The sequence below is a fragment of the Carassius auratus genome, chromosome 41, assembly GCF_003368295.1.
Source record: "Carassius auratus strain Wakin chromosome 41, ASM336829v1, whole genome shotgun sequence".
Taxonomy (NCBI): Eukaryota; Metazoa; Chordata; class Actinopteri; order Cypriniformes; family Cyprinidae; genus Carassius; species Carassius auratus.
The window spans coordinates 17,757,725-17,778,279 of record NC_039283.1 but is presented as its reverse complement, the minus strand read 5'-3'; the positions used below and the strand labels follow the sequence as shown (position 1 = coordinate 17,778,279).

Genomic DNA, 20,555 nt, shown 5'->3' with positions numbered 1-20,555 from the left:
TAAACATACTGCTCACCTTTTTTTCACGCGCTGCAATCTCAATTGCGTCAAAGTGATGTTGTTAAAATTAAGAAAGTACTTCCAGCCCATAGATGATAATTAAAAATAAGTTGGATAATCTCAATCGAGTTATATTCTCCGTGCAAAAATGAACATATATCATATTCCCCCATCATATAATTATAGGCTATTCAGACTGATTTATATAAATATAAATATAAATCAGTCTGAATAGCCTATAATAATAAGTCCAAGTTATTTGAGCTGCTGACAATCGCTCAGATACACATTAAAATGAAGGATGACATGATACATGGTATGGAATCGGTATATAGGCAGTTTTAACATTTAGGCTACATTTATTGCGTCAGTGTTCAACTAAACTAAATTAGTTCAGTGGCAGCATGTCTATTCATATAATATCAGATTACAAATACACTTCTGCACAATCTGTTTGGGTTTACTTCCTCTAGAGACGTGCACTTTCAGTGGAGGTTTCACTCTGGATTTAAAGCAGTAATACATAATTAAACGACTGAAATCACTTCATCCGACATTTACATTAACACAAAATTCAAAACGTATAAAAACTGGTCATGATGAACAGACATGGCATAACGTTAATATCAACAGAAAGTGACTAACTTCAGAGAGACGAGACTGTAGCAATATAGCACCAGAAACGTCTTGATACTTCACTGAAGTCAAAAACAACAACACTGACTCGATCAACGTGGCGAATGAATGAATTAATGGAATACACTAACACAAAAAGCGCTGTAAGTTTTTAATAAATGGGTGGGATTACAACAAAATCGTTATGTTCAAAAACGTTTTCAAATTTACAGATTCATTCATTCATTGAAATGTCAGGAGTCACGAATGTTATGAAGTTTTTTTTTTTAGGAAAACTCAGTTTCACTTTTTCGATTTTCATGAAAAAGTCAAAATAAGTGATAAATAATTTTGTAAATACATAAATACTATTTAATACAAAAATTGATATGTGTATCTTAAAATGCTGTTTAACAATGAATGACACCTGTTTGCGTCACTTTTCTGGTAAACTATCTGTTCCTGAGTGCTGATTTTTCCCTGATTTGGCAACGCCGTACAAGCCTTGGCCTTGGCAAAATTTCCACGTCTTGCATTCTGCATCTGATTCAAAGAGCTGTTGTGATGACTATGCTTCAGTGAGCACAGGACAAAGGAGCTCTTTGTGTGTAAGGGCACAATTAGGCTACTGGTCCTCAAGTCTGAGGACTCAGCTAATACTAATGAAGCAATAGCCTACATGAAAACGCCATGCAGAATTTAATATTGTGTGAGGATATAGAAAATAAACCTTACCATGATACTGGACAGCTTTATTCAATTACAAAATTATATGCTTACATCTTTAGGTCTCATCTGATTTGTAATGAGATAGCAGGTGGCATCTCTATGAAGCCAAGTTAATTATCTTTTAGTCTGTTAATCTATATCACATAAAAAGAAGAAGAATAAGAAGAACAAACTAATCTAGCAGCTTTTTCATTATGAAACTTTGATATCTGCTTAAAACTAGGGAGATGTTCCCCCATCACATTCCATACTTCTCAATGGCTTCCCTGGCCAGTGAAATGTAGGCATTCATGGCATCTTCATTTGACATACCTGTCGGAGAAAATAGTCAGGACTATGAATCAAGTCTGTATAATAACTGTAGTATAAATCTAAATACAGTTTACATAACAAATGCAAACAAGTGCAGCGTGTGGTTACTGAGAAAGCATATGTCATACATTTTAACTGCTTGAAAAAAGCAGCTATAAGTTTTTATTCTTCTTCTTACCTTTTCTTGAATTCCATGCCTCCCATTTGGCTTTCCCTTTCAACTCTGTGTTTGCAGGTTTATCTGCACAAAACAGAACATACAGACTTAGAACTATTATATTTACGCGTCAAGCTCATATAGTTTACTAAAAAAGTATATATTGGCCTTTAACAATTACCAATATCAATGTCCCCAACGATAGCTTGCTTGTAGAGGCCGTACATATCCAGCAGCTCTTGGTCTGTAGGTCTGGTCTTCACTTTCTTTACATCCTCTGCATATCGCTCAAATTCAGCCTATAGCCATAGACATCATGACTTACTTTTTTCCTGTGATCCTATAACAATATAATCAAGCTCTACACTTCCAGCAAAAGAAATAAAATAAATTCTATTCATCAGAGCGGACCTGTGCTCGTCAGGCCAGTTCGCTGCCTACGCCCCTGACCATTTTGCCCCACAAAAAGCACATTCTTAATAATGAAGCCGACTCTGGATGCGTAATATGCTCATGAGCACACAGAGAATAAAATTTGCGTTTGCGTATACGTCAAAATATAATGCAGTATTATAATAATACTGAGCTTGTAATATTTAAAATCCTTCCAATTTATAATCAGTTTTGGACTTTAAGGAATATCCAAATGGTTTGTTATTTATGCATTAGCTGCATCTCAACAAAAGCAAGGAATGTGAAATTAAAAGAGAGTATTGCAGTTAAATAACTTACCTTCAAAGTCATTTTCTTAGGCGAGTACAGTGCGGCTGGGCGCGTCAGCTAGAACGTAGCGTAGCTGCACTGCGGACACCGAGCGGAGTTCCAGTGCCCTGCTGTGGAGCTGAGCGCTGATTGGCTGACAGAGCGTCCGAGGGTGAACTCCAGTGAACTTAAGCTTATTCCATTTCTATGGTGAAAACAATTAATTCCCGCACTATGCCTTTAGCGTTCACATGCGGTTTTACGTAACACGAGATACATAAAGCATATGAATGGGAAAATTATTATAAATTACTTTTTTTTTTTTTTTTATCATTTATATGATTTTTTTTAGACTGCACCCGCAGACAATTGGTAGACCTATTTCTATTTTCTACTTAGATAAAATAAACATTAAAAAAATCAAACAAAGTAGCTTTTTAAAACCGAAAGTTAGATGTGCTTATTAATGCAGCCCATTATATATTCTTTCTTTGTCTTTACGTATATATATATATATATATATATATATATATATATATATATATATATATATATAGGCTATATATATATATATATATATAATTTTCCAGTAGACTAAACAATGAATGTAAAAATAATAATACAAGTGCTCTTCAATATTAGGAAAAACAAAGAAAAACTAAACAAGAATGCTGGAAAATAAAATCACATCGCTAAAGAAGTCTTAAAATAAACAGCAGTCTCAGGACCACTTATCTATAATAGAGGAATTATTTTTATGCATTTATTTTTATTAAGTCATATATATATATATATATATATATATATATATATATATATATATATATAGTGTTTGTCAAGAAACAAAAAACACACAGTTTACTTAAGTAGTTTCTAACTATTTCTAACTAACCAATGACTAAAAAGTTGAAGAGCTCTGGGTGAGTGGTGTGTGAGTCACTAGATGGCAGTGTGTATTTTAAGAACCTTGAACGATTGATTGTGTTACCACAGAAAAAGACCTTCAAAAACAACATGGCTGCGCACGCAGGAATGTGCTCACGACTTGGAAGTTAAAGCCTTTATAACGAGTGATTTCAGATTATTTTATTAGGTTTGTATAACTGCTGGTAATTATACGCATTGGTTCACAGAAAAAAAGCTATATACATTTTTTTAATGCAATGTTGCATGCCTAATTGAGCTTATTATAATCATTAATGCTGAATTTTGCTTCAAAGTAGGTTTCCAGAAAGAATGTCTACCCCAGCGAAAGGAGCAACGAAGAAAGAAAAAAAGAAGCCTATACCAGTGAAAACTTCACTGAATAGCCCGTACAGCATTAACTGGAGTCCACTGGAAAGAGAACACAAACATTTCATTCTGAACACACTTAAAGACAAATTATCTGCTGTAGGGCTTCAGAAACAACGTGTCAGTAGGTTTCGCGAGTGGGGAAGCAGAAGGAGGTCACGAAAAAAGTTATCAAAACCCACTGAGGACCAAAAACTAGCTCCTGAACCGGAAGAGAGTGTACAGAGCCCTCCTAAGCCCACTGAGCCGCGCTGGACCAACCCAGCCGTGAGGAAACAGCTGGCCGTCGGCATCAACGAGGTCACCAGAGGCCTGGAGAGGAATGAACTGAGTTTGGTGCTCGTTTGTAACTCGGTCAGGCCAGCACACATGACGTGCCATTTAATTCCTCTGAGTAAAACGAGGTCGGTGCCCGCCTGTCAGGTGCCCAGTCTGAGCGAGAGTGTCGCGGGGCTGCTGGGTCTCAAGTGCGTCCTGGCGCTGGGATTCAAACGCGGAGCCGAGGTGTTCGAGGATGTGGTCCGTGAGATCACACCCTTGGTTCCGCCGCTCAAAGTGGCTTGGATTCCGACGGATTCATCAGCGAAAGACAAGGAAAAGCTGTCCGACACTTTAAAGGGGCAGAAGAGAAAACTAGAAGAAATGTCGGATGAAGCAACTGACGCTTCGCCTTTAATCCTCCAGCCTCTGAAAGTGAAGAAAATCATCCCGAATCCCACGAAAATCAAAAAACCCAAAAAGAAAGTAAAGCAAAAGTGCTTATCAAGTGTTTAACCTGTGCTCGATTAATGCAGGTTACTATATAGTGCGTTAGGACGGATGTGGATTAGTATATTTATATTTTCTCAGGTTAATGTGTTTGGCTTGAAGAGGAAAAAGACCGAGATGAATTATGTTTTGTATTTTGGATGCTTTTATTCAGTCAAATATCCATGCTGGTATACCTTGATGTATATTTTTGACAATCAGATATTTGGGTGGACTGTCATGTTTGACATGGTGCTGGTACTTTTCCCATCAGTTCCAACCTGCAATGGACTTCAATAAAAATACTGTCTTGAGAAAGCTGATCATTTAAAACTACACAATTTGACATAAAAAAACAACCTCTCTGAAATAAGGCAAGTACTTCGGGTGTTCTAACCATAACCCATTAGTTCTTAAACCATACAGATTGAAAAAAAAAGAAAAAGTTTCATGCTCATTTCATACAGCAAGCCAAGCCTTAGGAAAAACGTACGCAAACTGACATTCGCAAAAGTGCCCTGGACGTTATTGAATGAAACCACTGGTTGAAATGTGGAACTTTGAGAGGAGTACCTTTCTTTTTAAGCATGTCTGGACGTGCGCTTATTTAAAAGCATATAGTAGATTCAGATACATTAAAGCAAACCATGACAAGATAAGCCGTATTAACACAAAATCAGCTTTTGCTATAATAACGTTGTTCACATTTATTTATGCCTCACCAGTGATTGTAACTGAACAGTGAGCAAGCTTTCCTGACCGCATCACAAAATGCATTAGGAGAAATGCATATATCAAACTGACAATGCAGACGATTGTTTAACTCTCCTTGTGCTTAAGTATAGCAAAATTACCAGGGCCTGATCGCAAATGCACCGCTTGAAAGAGCTTATAGTTTGACTGCAGAGAATACTGAAAGAAAAAAGAAAATCAAGAATAAAATGAAACATGTAACTTAAATACAATTCTAAATATCAGAATTGCTTCACTAAAATTATAATAATTTAAAAACACTAAATGGTAAAGAACGAACAGGTGGGGAAAATAAGTGTGTGACAATCATGTCTTCATGAAACAAAGTAAATTAATTTACATTCAAAATTCTAAATGTTTCTTTTGGACACAAACAACCTAACACACATTATTCTTAAAAATGCACCTCAGAGCAATCTGGCCCTTTTATAAACAAGTTGATGTTGTGCTTCAAAATGCATTACATTCTTCCACACATTTAACCATTTAAGCTCCCCCTCCATCCCCTCGCACAGACAGCAGGAACTCCACGCGGTATATATGACTTTAAAGGCAGCTCCATAGAAAAGACTTTGGATTTCGACCCACCGTTCATGTTCCGTTGTAAACCTCACAACACGTAATAAATAACTGGCATTAAATGTACAGCTTGCTAATTCACACAAATGTATCAACACTCCTTCATAATACAGAACAAAAAGACAAAAACAATGGGATTAAACATGTTCTGTGAGAGGATACAGAGTGCATGTTAAAGGAAAATAAACAGCACTGCGTGTATGCGTGTGTGTGTGTGTGTGTGTATACAGCTTGTGGATGTGTTTGACCTTGATAAATGTTTCTCACATTCTCGGAGAGAGTCAAAGACAAAGAGAAAGGAGGGGAGACCCGTCGGTAACTGGAACAAGACCTAAGAGAGCTGCACAACATAACTCATTCACTTTGAATGGATGTCAGTTTTTCCTCTTTAAATTGACTACATCCAAGTCAGAGAATTTGAGATGGACCTCTCAGTCAGTCAGCATCCAACATGAAGCAGCCAGTTACTGTAAAACAAGGCCAACCTGGGGAGAATGGAGATGTGAATTAAAACACACTTTAATATTGTATCTGGTGATGACTGATTATCATCATGCGTTCAACATCCAATCCTAATTAAACGCCTGAACCAGCTAATCAAGGTCTTCCTAGTCATACTAGAAACTTCCAGGCAGGGGTGTTGAGGTACGTTGGAGTTAAACTTGCAGGACACCGGCCCTCCAGGACAGAGTTTGGACACCCCTGCTTTACACCATGCAAATGTTTCTTTAACAAGCATTTAACTATTGAAGCCCATTGATGCTTTAAATGATTTAATAAAGTAAACAATACAACCAAAAAACATAGACATACATAGATTTGCTTTTGTGGGAAGACCGCATCAAACTTGCATCAAATCTGGGATATAAAAGATACAAAAATAAATAAATTGAATCTTACTTTCTCTGGGTCCATGGGAGGGCATTTCCAGTTGAACAGATAATACTGCAGGTTACCATCGCCAATCCCAAACTTGAGCTTTTCCAAGAAAGTCTTATTGTCCATTAGATCCAGCGCATTAAAAACATCAAAACCTTTCTGATTTCCCGAAACATCCCCCCAAAAAAGGGAAAAGAGGGAATATGAATTACAATACATGAAGACCATAATAAATCAATAGAAATTTGCCATTATTCAACAAATTATTAGTATTAGGCTTGGTTTAAAAAGCTTATTTGTGTTTGTGATGTGCTCTGTACCAGTTATACCTGTTTGGCTAGAATGAGAGCGTCATTCATCAGGTCTATGAGCGGCGTCTCTGTGTGGACATTGTAAAAGGAATAAGCAGCCTTCAGGTTTTTGTGCAGTGGATGATGCATCACTGTGGATGGCAGGGTGTAGAAACTGATGAAGTCCGTTAGCATCCCGCCAGAGCCCTTTCAAGGAAGCACAATAAGTGAATAAGAATATGAAGATAATCTTGATTAAAAAATAAATAAAACAAAGATCAGCATGTTTGTAGATGCATGTCGCTATGCGTACCTCGACTACATAAGTGTCAATGATGTTCTCCTGTGGTAGGAACCAGTGCTTCACCTCCTCTTCCCCCATAACAGGCCGCAGCTGGAACTTGTTCAGGTGTTTCTGCAGCAATGCTGTCACCTGCTTCACATCCCCATCTCCCATCGGCCTCAAACCAGGAGTACGAGTGCTCTAATAAAAAATGCAGAACAGAATCACAGAATTACATTTTAAAGGAACCAAAAAGAAAAAAGAAGCATATGGGTTTGGAACAAAATAACATTAATTTGTCTTTGAGGAATATTTATTTTTGAAGTGACAGAAAGGCTTACATCAGGTAATCTGTAGAGCTTCATTGTCCGTTGTAGTGTCATATTTCTGCTGAGATGGGAAAACTTAACCTCCACAAGCTTCCTGGGGTTTAGAGAGCGATGCCAGTATCTGTAAAAATACAGATAACAGGTTCAATCTCACCAAAAATCTTCTAATTAGCATCTAATAACCCACACGAGAGTAATTAACAAAGTGATCATTTAGTGTTGCAGCAATCCAGTTAGATTTAGTACCTGCATGTAGAAACGGGTTTGGGCAGCACTACACCAGCAGTGTATACAGCCTGGAAAATTCCCTCTAAATTGACCCGCCGTGTGATCTCTCGGATTAGTACTGGAGCGACACGCTTTGAGCGCAATTTTTTATGCACGCACAGGAAGTTAATCTCCACCATCCTCTTCAACCTTTGGATGGAAAGAGAATTAGTGCTTTAGTAAGGACTGGAACAATTAACAATTCTCAAAATGTACAAACAGAATTGATAAAAACAGCTCAAGAGTTTCAGGCTTCCGTTGGAGGAATTGAGGCGACGTGGCCTCATACTCACGTGTCATAGATATGGATATCAGCAGGAATGGCACTGATGAACCCAACCAGCTTCTTATTGGATGAGACCCTGACACCACAGTGCCACTGGGACAGCCAACCCGGGGGACGTAGGGCCCTAACAGTGAAAGACGGCAAAATAAAATGTCACATATCTCACCCTGCAGGCGGTGCAATGGACTACATAACAGATATCATCTTAGATGGGCAAAATATAATGCAAACCATCAATCACTCACTTACCATTTCAGAAAGTTAGGAGAATAGTCAAATCTAAACATGTTGTCATCATCCTCAACATAATTTTCATTCAGCAAAGTGTATAACTCCTTAAGCTACAAAAGACAAAAATATATATTTGTATTTCAATGAATAGCAAACACAGTACAGACATTTTGTCACAGATGCACATACCACTTCAGCATTGCTGAGGTCCAGTGTGTCCCACATAAAGCCCTGTGGGAGGGAATATGGCTCTTGTCTGATGTTTTCTTTATCCGGCTCTATTGGCCCATGACATGTCACCACCTCATCTGCAAAGAAACAGAGGAAGCTCTGTATGCTTGTGCTTTCATTCATGATGCTGACATTGTGTTTTCTGAATCGACCATAAGTTGACTGGCTTGAAGAATACAACACTGTTTAAGGATCATTGTAAGATTCTTACTGATTTGCCAAGAATGTGCCAAGTTGCATACATTTGTGATATTGCAATCGAACACATGCAGAGTTTACGTATGACTTACTGAGTTTGGGCACGGGTTGAGTGTCCCAGAACTGGTACTTGTGCTTAGTGGCCTCATCTATGTTTTTGGCTGGACCTTGACAGGTGGACAGGAGCTCCATAGCTCTCTGAATGTCCTGCAGTTTCTGCATTGGAATGGCAGGGTTCTGGGACAGGAACAGAGGGAAATCAGCCTCTTTCTCTTTTTACCAAAACCTGTTTTATAACAGCACTCAAAGCAGAAACCTTTATCTCCTGAGAATCAGAGGCAGAGTCAGACTTGGCTCCTCCTGAGCTTGGTTTCTCCTTCTTTCTCTTTTGTTTCTTCTTTTTTTTCTTTGCACCAAGATCACCCCCAGGACTCCTTAACAAAACCACAACACCGTTCAAATACTAGATATAAGTTACCTTACTGTCAAAGCACATACCTGTTCATGTGATTCAGTGGCAAGCGTGACAGGTGAAAGTGTCAGTGGATTACAGCTAACGGTATAACAATAGCCTGGAGGGTGACTGCCAGAGGAAGTAAATACCATTAAAACAAGTGTCAATCTCTGCATGGAAGCAGGTCAAATTTATGGGGTTTCCTGAGGGATGTAAGTCTGCCTGACAACAACAGACAATCATTGTCCTCTGTCCTCGAGCTGACAAAGATGCTCGACTGCAATGCTGCTCGCGCGCTCGGCTCATGAAGAGGATCAAACGTGTTTGTATTGTTCAGAGATGAAGACAAACGAATGAAACCAGGTAATCATGGAAATATTAACAACGACTGCAAAACCAAGCCGACTAATAAATATGTTCTGAAATATAGTACAGAAGAGCCTGGAGGACTTGTCTGACTGCTGAGTTCATTTAAATCCTTGAACATTAATGTCTAGCTAGGTGCAGCTAACTACGATTCTAACGCTATATAAAGTAAATATCGATACTTATTTAGGCTGTTTTAAAATCCGCTATATAGCCATCAGCCCAATAACTAGTTTTACATTAGCCGACTCGTTTAAATTACACGATTTCTCCTCCTGGTTACCTGGTTGCTAAGCTAACCGCTTGTTTACATCTCTGGAGCAGTCAAACGGCGACGGGATGCCGCGGTTAATCCTCGCGCAAACAGCAGCTCTTTCGCGCCTGCTCACCCCTGCATGTGCTCGTTTTCCTCCTCGTTGTCTCCGTCGATGCCGCAGGTGTCCTGGTCGTCCAGCTCGAGGCTCTGCTGGCTGGCCGCGGACTCGCTGTCCTCCGCCATCATGAATGAATCTGCTGCAAATCCTCACGACAAAACCACTCAATGAAAACCACGGAAAACAGCACCGTCTACCGATTATTGGCCCTAATAGCCCTCGAGACTGTAAATGGAGATACAGACCAACGTGAAAATGTAATATATATATATATATATATATATATATATATATATATATATATATATATATATACATACACACACATACATGCAAATAATGCAAATGATTTATAAACTTTATTAATTATTATAAAAAATATTTTATTAACATTGCATTGTTTAATTGTAAAACTATATGATAAAAATGTTGCTTAAGATGTAGTCTGGTTTATCCTAACCCAAAGTAAACTTTGACAGAATGTGTAATATCACAATTTGAGAAATGTATTTGTTCACAATGTAACCTAATGTATTTTTCTACGAAAACAAACAAAAAAATTAAATACAATAGCTAAGTAAAACCACAATTTGTAATCAAAATATAAAGTAATAAAATACACTATTTGAAAACTGTGTGCTGTAAATAAGAAAAGGAATATGGTAGTTAACTCAGCAGTAGCGATGGTAAAATACAAATAGTAGCAGCTGTTTTGATATGAGAAGTGCATTGACTGCGTTGTTTAACAACTTGTGCGTAGAAGCTGCTCCATAACCAGTTGGTTTTTGCCTGGAAGCTTTTCAAGAGTTTCCCAGATGATAAAGGGGGAACAGACGATGTTTGTCTCAAGACATATTCCAATTAGCTCATTCTGTACTGTGTAATGTTAAACTCTTCTCATGGTCCTGGATTAGTGTAAGATTCTGTCAAACCTTGATTCATAGCCCTAAAAGTGTAGAATAAATTGAGTATCTTTTAGTGTATGTTGAGCTTTGTTATAAACATCCTTAACTCTAATCACTCTATAATCCTTCAATGCTTTTTACTTCATCTAAATATGAAATAATATGACTGGTTACTGAAGGTTAAGTAATTTTTATACCATATTTAATGCCATAGTCAGTCCGAGATCTATCACATCTGATCCTGATAATTCTTGCATTGGGTATGTAAAAAAATAACTAGTCTTGATCAGTTTTTTTTTTTGGCTTTATTGGATAATAGGCCTGAATTATAATACAAGCAACCAGTCCAGACATTCAAAGTAGATTGCTGAAGAGCTGAATGACAAGGTTTCTTACAAAGTGGTTACCCTGGCAACAAGTCAGACTTTCAACAGCTTTCAAATAATGATACATCGCTTTCAGTCCTACATCAGTACACACACACGCTGCATAGTAAGTCTACCGCATACACACAGCTACAACAAGCAACATACGAGCATAAACAACTGGGTGAATGAATATGTACATACATACAAACAAGGCAAAATAATAGACCAGATTCATAAGATGCACTGAATACACAGGAGGTTTCAAAAGTCTGAGACTACCATGATTGAAAAACATGTTTATGTATATATATATATATATATAAAAAGATGCTATTTTTCTAATGACAAATACTTTTGGTAATGAAAAAAAAATGCTACGTCCTCTTTTTGCTTCAATGACATCAGCACTTGAGTTGCATAAATATGTCAAAAACAATTGTTTCAAGCATCAGAATCTTAAAAGGGTTCAAATAGATTCTAAATCCCAGATTTTCAGTGTGGTGTCAGATGTTTGGAGCCCACTGTATATCCAGATACAACAATTAAAACACTCATACACATACAATGAGATCAAAGGAGGGTGTAATGCCACATGGAGTCAATATATTGTGAAATACATCAAAATATGACACAAAATGATAGTAGTGAAGAGGAAAAGTAAATCTAAAAATGAATATAAATTAGCATTAGAAAGGCACTTTAGACCAAAAAAAAAAAAAAGAACAGTTTGGGAAAGAAAAGCTGGTTGCTGTTTATGTGAGTGAGTGCGGCTGCATCCAGTCCTAGTCTCAATGTGGTTTACTTCACTCACAGGCTAAGGCAAGTTCAAACCAAAATAATAACGAAACAACAAAATAAAATACAATGGTTAAAATAAAAAACGAGGCATATAAAGCTACATTATCCTTCAGTTTACAATGCATAGTGTCTTTTTTCTTTAACAGGTGGGTCTGCTGCTTTGAAGCTGACCACTGATGTTGGCAAAAGTCTTACTGTAATCCTAAGGTTGAAGAAACGCACATTTGAAAACCTGTGCTCAACACCAAAATGACTGATTAACAAGAACAAATGGTGCATTCATTGTACCAATAAAACTGAAAACGGGTGAGATTTAGACTGTTGATCCCATTATAGTGGTTTTATGTGTTTTATAACCAATCAATATGAGGAAGACATTCCTTTAGTTATCCCATAAAATGTTCAAAAATAAGTGCTGGGAAACACTTAGTGGTATAGTTGCAGTGTACACGTGTTGCCACTAGATGTCATATTGCTTAAAAACAGCAGCATCTTATAAAGCTTAAACAACATTTCACCTTCAATACAATGGCTTGCAATATTTTTGCTCAAAGTGTATGTCAGCAAAGCCATAGCAGATGTGCATTAGATTGGTATTTAATGGCATTTTTTTTTTAATTGTCTTGAAAACTTCAGAGCTGCTCCAATATTAATTTGTGCTATGGCTTTCTTGGCTTTCATTGCCACAGGCAAACAGCCACGCACAGACCTGCGCTCATAAGGCAACTCCATTCTATAGTCCAGCTAGAGACCATGAGGGAAGCACTTAAAGGGATAGTTCACCCAAAAATGAAAGCTTGACGTTTGTCTGCTTACCTGGATCCAAGATTTAGGTGACTTTGTTTCTTCAGTAGAATACAAACCAAGATTTTTTTGCAATCTATCACTTTTATAATATAAGTGGATGGGAATCACGGCTAAAACATACAATAAAACAACAAAAACATACACAAACAAAATCTAATTAAAACCTGTGGCTCGTGACGATACATTGATGTGTAAAGACACAAACCGATCGGTCTGTGCAAGAAACTGAACAGTCTTTACATCGTTTTTGCACCTCTGATTCACACAATGTCTGAACTGTTAGAACTCTCCTGAGCACGTCCTCCTGTGCGTGTTCTCAAGAAGATGTGTGAGGAGAGGAGGCTTCTTCTTCTTGCTTTATGATGGATTGCAGACTTATAAGTGCATTACCGCCACCTATCTCTCAAATGGACCCCTGGCACTCTATCTAATCTCTATTAGGAGTGTCAATGGTCCATTTAAGAGATAGGTGGCGGTAATGCATTTTTACTTGCACTTTAATAAGTCTGTGATCCACCATAAAGCAAGAAGAAGATGCCTCACTTGCCTGCTGCTGAGCAAGCACATAGGAGGACTCGCTCAGGAGAGTTCTAACAGTTAGGACATTCCTTCAATCAGAGGTAAAAAAAAAAACGATATAAATATTGTTCATCTTGCAAAGACCGATCATCACGAGGTTTAATAAAGGTTTAAATGTGATTTTCAGTTCTCTGACAAGCTATGCAAAATTGCATTTGTAATCGCAAACAATATATTTGCAGGATTATGAAATCGACCGAATCTTTCGCGATAATGACAGCTGTTTGTGTATCCTCTCAGTGAACTATGGATCTGTGTAGTAAATGCTACTCAGTCTGAGAGCACACAAAAATACCACATTTAATAACGTTTTAACTTTAAATTCACTTTATAACATCAGACAAGTGTTTAAAAGTCACCTACATCTTGGATGTCCTGGGGGGTAAGCAGACGAACATCAAATTTTCATTTTTGGTTGAACTATCCCTTTAAAGGGACAGTTCACCTAAAAATGAGTCTTCTTCTGTCAGCATTTACTCACCCACATGGCATTCCACACCTGTATGACGTCTTTTATATTCTCCAAGAGAAAGTACAATATTTTGAAGAATGATTCAACTGTTCGGTCCATACAATGAGAGTCAATGGGATCCAATTCTTGTTTTTGACTGTAAGGACAAAAAGACATTTTCAATTGTGTCCACAGAAGAAAGCCATACAGGTATGGAACGAGATGAGTAAATGATAACAGAATTTTAATTTTTTTGAAGAACTATCCTTTTGAAAGACTGCTATTTTAAGTTAAAGGCAAGTAGTGGTCGCTCCTCTCGTTTTTGCCATGGACTCTTCTTGTTCTCGTCTTCACCACTACCATCATCAGGGACAACCAAGTTATCTGGCCGGCTACTGTTCATGTGCATTTGAGTCTCCTCAGTCCTGAAAACATCACTGTCTGTCCCCGTCTCCTCCACCATTTCAACCACAGGCTCAGGGAGAGGAGGTGGTGAAGGAAGCTCAGGTAGAGGCGACGGGGGAGACAAAGTCCCTCCGTCTTCCTCTTCCTTTTCGGTATCCTGTAATAACCCACCTAGAGAGTGTTCTTCAGGGCTGCAGACTGGTGTTGGGCTACCGCTGTGCTCTGCATTTGCATTTGAGTCCTCTACAATCACTAGTGGTGTATATCCGACCACAGGCACTGCAGACTGAGCCTCAACTTCAGTTTTACCCCTGACTTTTTTACGAAAACGTCGGCCCGGTGTGATGTCACTCATATCCACCCCAGAGTCCAGACTGGCGTCGTTGCTTCCGACACAACTGCTGTTGCATCCTGCCCTCTGCAAGTCGATGTACGAATGGCGGATGTGGGCATTGGAGCGGCCATCCAGTGACACAAACCAAGCTCTGGGATGCGGGAGCGGCTTTCCCCCCCTGAGCTCCATCAAAGTCTTTTCGGCCAGAAGCTGATCTTCTCCGTTCATCTGCACCACATCCAGGCTTGTTTGACTGAGTGAGTTTGGAATGGAGAGATCAGCAGAAAGAGCGGCCGTCTGCAACGTCCACTCCTCAACTCTTCCACCTCGGTCGTCCCCTGTCCCTTGCGTCCCCGCTTCCTGCTCTCCTTTGCCCCATGGTTGCAGGACTTGGCCTTGGGGTTGATGGCATGCACTGAGTTCCGCCTGAATGGTTTCCAATTCACTCTGTTCATCTGACTGCAAAAGAAGCGCTTGGCCTGACAGAGGGTGTATCCCTGGAAGTCGCATGTAGTGGGCAGGGATGACGAGGGTGGGACGAGCCTTGCGGTAGATCTCTTCACCTTGGTTGACTTGCAATTCGGAGGTGCAGCAGAGCAGGGCTCCAGGTCGGGGAAGCGGGGCAGGACGCTCCAGATGGTCTACTGAGCGGGACAGCATGTAGTCGGCTGGCCGCCGCTCGATTCCTTGCTCCCGCTCTGGGGATCCGGCAGGACTTGTGGATGTGGGTGAAACAGGAGAGAGATGGTTATCACGCAAGCCTGATTTACTCTCAGAAGAGAGTCGTCCTGCAGAGGTGGTGTGAAGCAATGGGCGGGGGGACGAGGACGAGATGGACATGTGGAGGGGATGGACCGATGAAGTCACGATAGAAGTATAGCTCCGCCGGTACTCTGCACATCCCGCCGGTGAATCATAACCCTCGGAAGGATTGTTTGAACAAACCGATCTGAGCGGAAATCTCTCTACTGAGTGTTTGTAGTGATTAGGTCCTCGGCTATGGAGCTCGCCCTTTGAAGCTGCAAGCTCATTGGTGGAGGAATCGTAGGGGGTGGGTTTGAGCATAGGCGTGTGCATGTCTGGCTCTGCCCCATTGTGGTCTAGGTGAGTCTCACTGATGAGGTTCAGGTGTGACATGGAAGTAGCCTGGTCTCGTTTAGAGGCATCTAAAGCTGAGGATAGAGTGAACTTCCTGTGGGCAGGGCGCAAGCGGGCACACTTCCTCCTGAAATCACAGAAACATGCTCTCATAAATACTTGGGTATTTGCATATATATTGCATATATATATGCAATTTATTTCTCTTAACACATCAAATGATGCATTTGTTTATATGTTACTATATGTTACATTTTAGCAGTAAATGCACACTGTATTTAAAAGACTTTATGCTTCTTCGGACAAAAAAAAGACACGCCTGCAATAGTAGAGCAGCAGACAGAGCAGGAGGAGCAGTATCAGTGCCATGCCTCCTAGTATGGCCAGCAGGAAGACTGTGTGATAAGTGCTAATGTCCTTCGCCACCACTGGACCTACAATAAAACATACATACTTGGTGTTCAGCATACAGGAATCCATCCATCCTATTCACATTTCCACTGTCCTCCATTAAACATTATTTTCATGCCAAACTGAAATCCACCCACATAATGACATTGTTCTCTCAGCTGGTGGATATGAAATAGCACAGCGAATGTGCAAACAAATACCGAATTCAATAAATTAGTCTGCCACAAAAGCACTTGTATGTTTGCCCATTGGGCTCCTCTCTCCATTAATGGCCATATAAAAGGGTCAAAGAATGCAGAGTCATCTAAACAATATTGAAAAATAGAAAAATGTCCATAAATGAATGAGTGCTACCTGTGTTTATGGGAGACATGGCTGCAACCCAATAGCCAAGCTGAGGGGCAATATATGTAAGAGTTAACTGCTTCCCCTCTCTCTGGACGTATCCCAGACTGCTCTTCAACCAGGCCCCTGCATAGACACACAACATATTGAATGTAAAATATTTCATTTTATATTTCTATAATAAATATTTTTCATATGATTCAACAACTAAAGTACAACAAAATACAAGCATTTAATTAATCACAAAGGGAATATAACCCTCAATCCTTAGGACATCTGCGGTCAGCAGCTGATTTGAGTCGTGAGTGATTTGAGTTGTGACCAGGCAGTGCAGATAACACTCAAAACACTTACACCGTCTTGTCATCCTATCAGGTTTCTCTATCGATTATGTAGAGTGCATTCATTAGACGTTCTACTGCATTATTCTGCCTATAGATGCTTTCCCAATTGTTTATGAGATCCGATGGGGATTAAAGCTATGCCAACACAAACCGCAGGAAGTGCTTCTATCAGGATCTGAATCTGGGTCATCATGCATCCATGATTCAAATTCAAGTATTTCCATATTTCTTCCATGAGTCTTAACTGCATTCACTCAGTGAAAGGAATGCACATGTTGAATTTACCAAGCGGATATGTAAATTGGTACACGTTTGAGGATGAGGTCATATGTTGCCACTTGGTGGCAGTGTATGTTGATGGAAGGATTATGGAGGACTATATAATGAAGACAGAAGAAAGAAAAGATTAACTAATTTAGGTAAGGAAGAACAATATAATGTTTGTCTACTGTAGTGTAGAAAACCATAATGAGAGGGAAATTTATCATTTCTTGGTGCAAGGCTGTAAGTGTTTTTGCTTTTTCTCCATAAGCACCAGAGCTTTTATTGATCTGATCTGTACCAGATAAGCAAACACTGCATTGGTGACACAGTTCACAGTGTTCTGAGCAAAATGCCAAATGTGCGCATACAGAAAAGAGAGGCTAAAGAATGATTCAGCATTGTTTACACACAATTCTCTCCAGCCACACGTGACTGTTTGGGCACAGGAATATCACTAGACATTTTCCCACACTCTTAACAATAGTCAATGGCAAAACCTCTATAATATATAAAGAAAGTTTAGCTTGAACTGCTTTGTGCTCAACATTACACAAGGTGTCTGCCAGTTGACATTTCAGTGTATTTACACTAATGAACTACCTTTGACTCAGTATCCATTGCATTGAGTTAACCGCAAAACATCCGGCATAGAGTAGATCATCACTATATAGCATTATATTTGCATACATTTATAGATTTAATTTAGCATACACTATTGTTTAAAAATGCCATTATTGTTTTTAATGTTTGAATGGAGTCTCTAATGTTCAATAAGGCTGCATTTATACAGTAAAAACAGAAATATTGTGAAATATTATTACAATTCTGTATAACCGTTTTCTGTTTTAACGCATTTATTATGTAATTTATTCCTGTGATGGGAATGATGAATTTTTCAGCACATAGATACATTTTTACATATTTTACACGTACAAGAGTGTGTGTATATGTATATTTAGGTGTGCACACACTCACACAAACAATTATTACATTGGAGTCAGAGACACAGTGAGCATAATGCCTTAAATGTGAGCATTTAAAAGAAGCACGAACAGACACAAATATGGAACCAGGTGACTTTGTTTGTTTATTATGCTGCAGAGCCTGACCAGTTTTCATTGTAGTGCTCCAATTATTAAAAAAAACTGGGAGGAACAGTGTAATTAAATGCTGCATGATACCAGGGGCTTTTCAGTCTAGTCTTTATCCCCATATCACTGCAGACAACAAAGCAGCTTACATCTCTGTGCCCTAAGAGAGGAAATCGAGTTAGTGCCAGCCACTGTTTTCAACCTCATTCTCTGCTCTGTTTGTGAGCGGCTGCTAGGAGACAACAGTGATAACAGAGCAGTCCAGAGAAGAGGCCTGAAGTTATGAATTCTGAAAGGGTTTTCTCTTAGTACTTCATCCTACATTCTGTCTCTCTCCTGTCCCTCTTCGCAATCTGATATAGATTCAGACATAGTCATTCACTGCATGCTAATATCCTGTTTTTACTTTTAGACAACCATTTCCATCATTTCATGCTCACTTAATCCCTAATAATTTAATAGCACTGCTAAATGTAATTTTTAGCAAATCTCAAAATAAAATAAAACATTTTCATACTACACCTTATGTTGTGAGGCTTCAATTAACTTTTAGCATTCAAAATGAAGACTTTTTTCAGACATAATATAAATAATATTAATTTTATTATCAAACGTTTATTGGTTAATAGTTATCAGCAATAATATGAAATGAATCATTAGCTTATTGGTTGGCTGAACAGACATTAAAAACACAACATATCAGAGCTTACAGAGTGGAAGAGCTCACTGAAGATCCTCTGTGCACTTATTTTGATCCATCATCACTGCCCATTTTCCTGCCTCTCACACACAACAGAGGATTCTTCCATCCTGCTGCAGGAATGTGAGTGTGAGCGTGCCGAAGTGAATCTTAGGCTTCTGCGGCAAAGCCTCCAGATTTGTTGAACGCATCATAAATTACACCAGCGGTCAACAGTCAGTGTTATCCGCAGGAAACCCTCTGCTTTAAAGCCACAGACATGTACAGATTAAATGTTTATTTTCATGATACTTTTTTTAATTCTGTGTATGTTCTTTTTTCAAATCAAAGCATAAATACACGTAGATAGGGTTGGGTACCGAAACCCGGTGCCATATACCTATAGAACCGGTATGCACCGAACCGAATAAGAACGCAGATTTCAGTGCCTCTTAAATGCCTGAGCGATCAATTGAAATATTTGTCCTGGATCTCAGAAGTTTACATAAGAAAGCACGGCCGTTGCTAGGCTTTTTAAATGGGGCTTTACAAAAGGCCACGAGGGAGCAGTCGGTTTCTAATCTACTGTAAAGTTTTCGCTTGTCAGTGTAATTTACTAAAATACTCCAGGTGTCATCCACAACTAATGTAAAGCAACTTGGTTGATAAATAAAATCCACAGATGTTCATTAATGTAACATTTTTAAAGCTATACATTTGTGATTTATCTTTTAAAAATTCAAAGCCTTCTGGCACAAGATCCTGTGTATTTCATCTCAGTCTGGGATTAGAAATGAAAGCCACAGGGTGAAAACCCCTTGTGACTTGGATTTGATTTGAAAGAGATTTATTTTGTTCGTTCATTATTGAGATTATTTGATTGAGTATTTGCATACTGAACAATTTCCCTTTCATCATATAAATCTGTATAATCTCACAAAAAAAAAAAAAACAGCAACAAAAACAGCAACTTTAACAGGATGTCTCTTTATTTGGCTAGGTAAGTCTTTTTATGGTGATCCTAGTTTAAAAGCAAAGAAAATCTCTCTTATTTTTTGTTTTAAAACAGAATTTCTGAGTTTTTTTGATCTGAGGAACATTTTTCCATCAAAATTCCTTCAGAAAGTTTGAAAAACAGTCATTGGGGACATCATTCCTACCCAGCTCAGGTTTGATGAATGACTGTGTGTTATAAACTCACCCAGTTTAGGGTCAAATCTCCAGGCGGGGATGTGATCATTCTCTTTCAAGCCACTGTTTGCAGGAAGAGGGATGCTCACACTGATTGGCTCGCTAACATGAAGCTCCGCCCCATCGCTTCCCAAAAGATGGACACTTATAGCAGCTACAGGAGTCAACTCGAACTTCCAATCACTGCCTATGAGAAGGAAAAAAAATAAACAGAGTATGCACACACAAGGTGATAAAAAAAGACAAATAAAGAATATATTATAGACACTAGTGTCAAACTGTTTTTTTTTCCGTTGGGGGGGGGGGGGGGTACAATTTCTTAATGTTTTTGAAAGAAGCCTGGTTTATGCTGACCAAGACTGCAGTTATTTGATTAAAAATACAGCAAAAACTGTAACACTGTTAAACAT

At 38.8% G+C, this 20,555-nt stretch overlaps 4 protein-coding genes across 6 annotated transcripts in view; 1 reads left to right on the top strand and 3 right to left on the bottom strand.

The window, feature by feature from the left end:
• Positions 1-1,346: 1,346 nt before the first annotated feature.
• On the bottom strand, positions 1,347-2,669 carry LOC113059650 (acyl-CoA-binding domain-containing protein 7). Its single transcript, XM_026228191.1, has 4 exons — positions 2,546-2,669; positions 1,995-2,112; positions 1,835-1,897; positions 1,347-1,656 (listed from the first exon to the last, which is right to left on the bottom strand). Exons 1-4 carry the CDS (start codon positions 2,555-2,557, stop codon positions 1,583-1,585), a joined length of 267 nt encoding a protein of 88 aa, XP_026083976.1. The 5' UTR covers positions 2,558-2,669; the 3' UTR covers positions 1,347-1,582.
• Positions 2,670-3,483: 814 nt separating this feature from the next.
• On the top strand, positions 3,484-4,873 carry rpp38 (ribonuclease P/MRP 38 subunit). Of its 3 annotated transcripts, none has more exons than XM_026227391.1 (2): positions 3,484-3,608; positions 3,739-4,873. In XM_026227391.1, exon 2 carries the CDS (start codon positions 3,752-3,754, stop codon positions 4,580-4,582), a length of 831 nt encoding a protein of 276 aa, XP_026083176.1. In that variant the 5' UTR covers positions 3,484-3,608; positions 3,739-3,751; the 3' UTR covers positions 4,583-4,873. The 3 variants fall into 3 exon arrangements, with proteins under 3 accessions (XP_026083176.1, XP_026083177.1, XP_026083178.1); XM_026227392.1 differs by having other exon boundaries at positions 3,487-3,608; positions 3,736-4,873; XM_026227393.1 differs by having other exon boundaries at positions 3,495-3,624; positions 3,736-4,873.
• LOC113059123 (glycylpeptide N-tetradecanoyltransferase 2-like) lies at positions 4,703-10,203 on the bottom strand. The gene is made up of 12 exons (XM_026227390.1): positions 10,091-10,203; positions 9,198-9,315; positions 8,974-9,118; positions 8,642-8,760; positions 8,471-8,562; positions 8,229-8,345; positions 7,915-8,085; positions 7,681-7,789; positions 7,370-7,540; positions 7,096-7,263; positions 6,788-6,925; positions 4,703-6,372 (listed from the first exon to the last, which is right to left on the bottom strand). The coding sequence occupies exons 1-12, from the start codon at positions 10,201-10,203 to the stop codon at positions 6,352-6,354; spliced, it is 1,482 nt and encodes a 493-aa protein (XP_026083175.1). The 3' UTR covers positions 4,703-6,351.
• Positions 10,204-11,266: 1,063 nt separating this feature from the next.
• LOC113059122 (protein FAM171A1-like) overlaps positions 11,267-20,555 on the bottom strand; it is a 31,348-nt gene continuing 22,059 nt past the window's right edge. Inside the window, exons 5-8 of the mRNA XM_026227389.1 lie at positions 20,156-20,332; positions 16,586-16,702; positions 16,140-16,254; positions 11,267-15,947 (exon numbers count right to left, since the gene is read on the bottom strand). Of these exons, the coding sequence (XP_026083174.1) occupies positions 14,264-15,947; positions 16,140-16,254; positions 16,586-16,702; positions 20,156-20,332 (2,093 nt within the window). The 3' untranslated portion in view covers positions 11,267-14,263. The remainder of the gene's footprint in view (positions 15,948-16,139; positions 16,255-16,585; positions 16,703-20,155; positions 20,333-20,555) is intronic.

Coding starts and splice junctions, on each gene's coding strand:
- rpp38 (XM_026227391.1), top strand. CDS start 3,752: ATGTCTACCCCAGCGAAAGGAGCAACGAAGAAAGAAAAAAAGAAGCCT.
- LOC113059123 (XM_026227390.1), bottom strand. CDS start 10,203: ATGATGGCGGAGGACAGCGAGTCCGCGGCCAGCCAGCAGAGCCTCGAG. Junction 8,761..8,973: donor TCAACCCGTGCCCAAACTCA/GTAAGTCATACG, acceptor GTTTCTTTGCAG/ATGAGGTGGTGACATGTCAT. Junction 8,563..8,641: donor ACCTCAGCAATGCTGAAGTG/GTATGTGCATCT, acceptor TGTCTTTTGTAG/CTTAAGGAGTTATACACTTT.
- LOC113059650 (XM_026228191.1), bottom strand. Junction 1,898..1,994: donor CGTTGGGGACATTGATATTG/GTAATTGTTAAA, acceptor TGTTTTGTGCAG/ATAAACCTGCAAACACAGAG. Junction 1,657..1,834: donor GGCATGGAATTCAAGAAAAG/GTAAGAAGAAGA, acceptor TTTCTCCGACAG/GTATGTCAAATGAAGATGCC.